General features: G+C 40.9%; 1 protein-coding gene across 1 annotated transcript; it reads left to right on the top strand.

Annotated features, from left to right (window-relative positions):
* Positions 1–162: 162 nt before the first annotated feature.
* LOC118345374 lies at positions 163–1,335 on the top strand. The gene is made up of 2 exons (XM_035686976.1): positions 163–329; positions 489–1,335. Exons 1-2 carry the CDS (start codon positions 163–165, stop codon positions 1,333–1,335), a joined length of 1,014 nt encoding a protein of 337 aa, XP_035542869.1.
* The last annotated feature ends 38 nt before the right edge of the window (positions 1,336–1,373 follow it).

Below are 1,373 nucleotides of genomic sequence, written 5' to 3' on the forward strand. Positions count from 1 at the left end.
GAAATTTTATTAAAAGCTGTGGCTCAAGCAATACCAACTTACACTATGAGTGTATTTAGACTCCCTCAGAAACTGTGTAAAGAAATAGCATCCATTCTAGCAAGATTCTGGTGGGGCCATAAACAAAATGAAAAAAAAATCCAATAGAGGAGTTGGTTTAATATGGGAGAGGCAAAGAATAATGGGGGATTGGGTTTCCGAGACTTTGAGTGCTTTAACAAGGCATTGCTTGCAAAACAGTGCTGGAAGATGCTTAAACATCCTGATTCCTTGGTGGCTAGGATCATGAAAGAAAAGTATTTCAAGAAAGGAGGGCTAGAGGATGCGAAGTTGGGATGCGGGCCCTCATAAAGCAGGAAAAGTGTGGAATCTGATTTGGGGATTAAATGTTCAAATGGTGGTGAAACATTTTCTGTGGAACTCCCAACAAAACAAAACCTGCATAAGAAGCATATTTCTGACTCTAATTGCTGTCCTATATGTGAGAGGGAAACTGAGACTTTTATGCATGATGTGTGGAGCTGTCCAGCAGCCTCTGATGTTTGGTCTGAGAAGGAAAGTCCAGTGAGTAAATGGGGTAGTGCAGAAGATGTATTTGTGGAATGGTGGATGAAACTGAATAAGTTTCTCAAAGAAGAGGAGGTGGAGGTGGTTGCATGTATAATGAGGAAGATCTGGATGAGGAGAAACTCTTTTATCTTTGAGAAGAAGTTTGAACATCCGAAGAATCTCATCACTTCTGCAATCCAGGGACTGTTGGACTTCAAAGCTGCTCAGGAAAATGTGTTACTGCTGCAACAGAAAGCTCAGTTGCTAAGATGCGTGGATAGAAGTGTAGTTAAATGGGTAAAACCAGAGGAAAGGACTGTGAAAGCAAATTGGGATGCAGCTGTGGATGTTAGAAACAGAAAGGTGGGAATTGGAGTGGCTGTTAGGGATTCTACGGGAGAGGTGCTAGCGTGTCTTTGCTCCTGCTTTGATAACATCAGCAACCCAAGTGTAGCTGAAGCCGTGGGGTTAAGGAGGGCTGTGCTCCTGTGTGCTGAACTAGGATTCTCAAATGTCATATTAGAAGGGGATTCTAAGGTGGTTGTAAATGCAACAATTAGTGGGGAGGAAATTGAGGCTGAATATGGGAACATTATAGAGGATGTTAGGAGAGTGATTAATGGAAGGCTGAATTGGGGTATACGGTTCATATATAGAGAAGCAAATTGTATAGCACACAAACTAGCAAAGTTAGCAATTAATTCTTCTAATGAGAGGGTGTGGATAGAGGATAGCCCAATAGAAATTAAGAATGATTTACTGAAGGAAAAGTATTGTAATGACTGATTTTAGTTATCAATGAAAGGAGGTATGTTTCTGTTTCA

This window comes from Juglans regia, unplaced genomic scaffold (assembly GCF_001411555.2).
Source record: "Juglans regia cultivar Chandler unplaced genomic scaffold, Walnut 2.0 Scaffold_24402, whole genome shotgun sequence".
Taxonomy (NCBI): Eukaryota; Viridiplantae; Streptophyta; class Magnoliopsida; order Fagales; family Juglandaceae; genus Juglans; species Juglans regia.

Bases quoted from the DNA above. Each gene is read 5' to 3' on its own strand.
- LOC118345374 (XM_035686976.1), top strand. From the start codon at position 163: ATGGGAGAGGCAAAGAATAATGGGGGATTGGGTTTCCGAGACTTTGAG. The intron at 330-488 runs GTTGGGATGCGG...TATATGTGAGAG, and splicing joins GGAGGGCTAGAGGATGCGAA to GGAAACTGAGACTTTTATGC.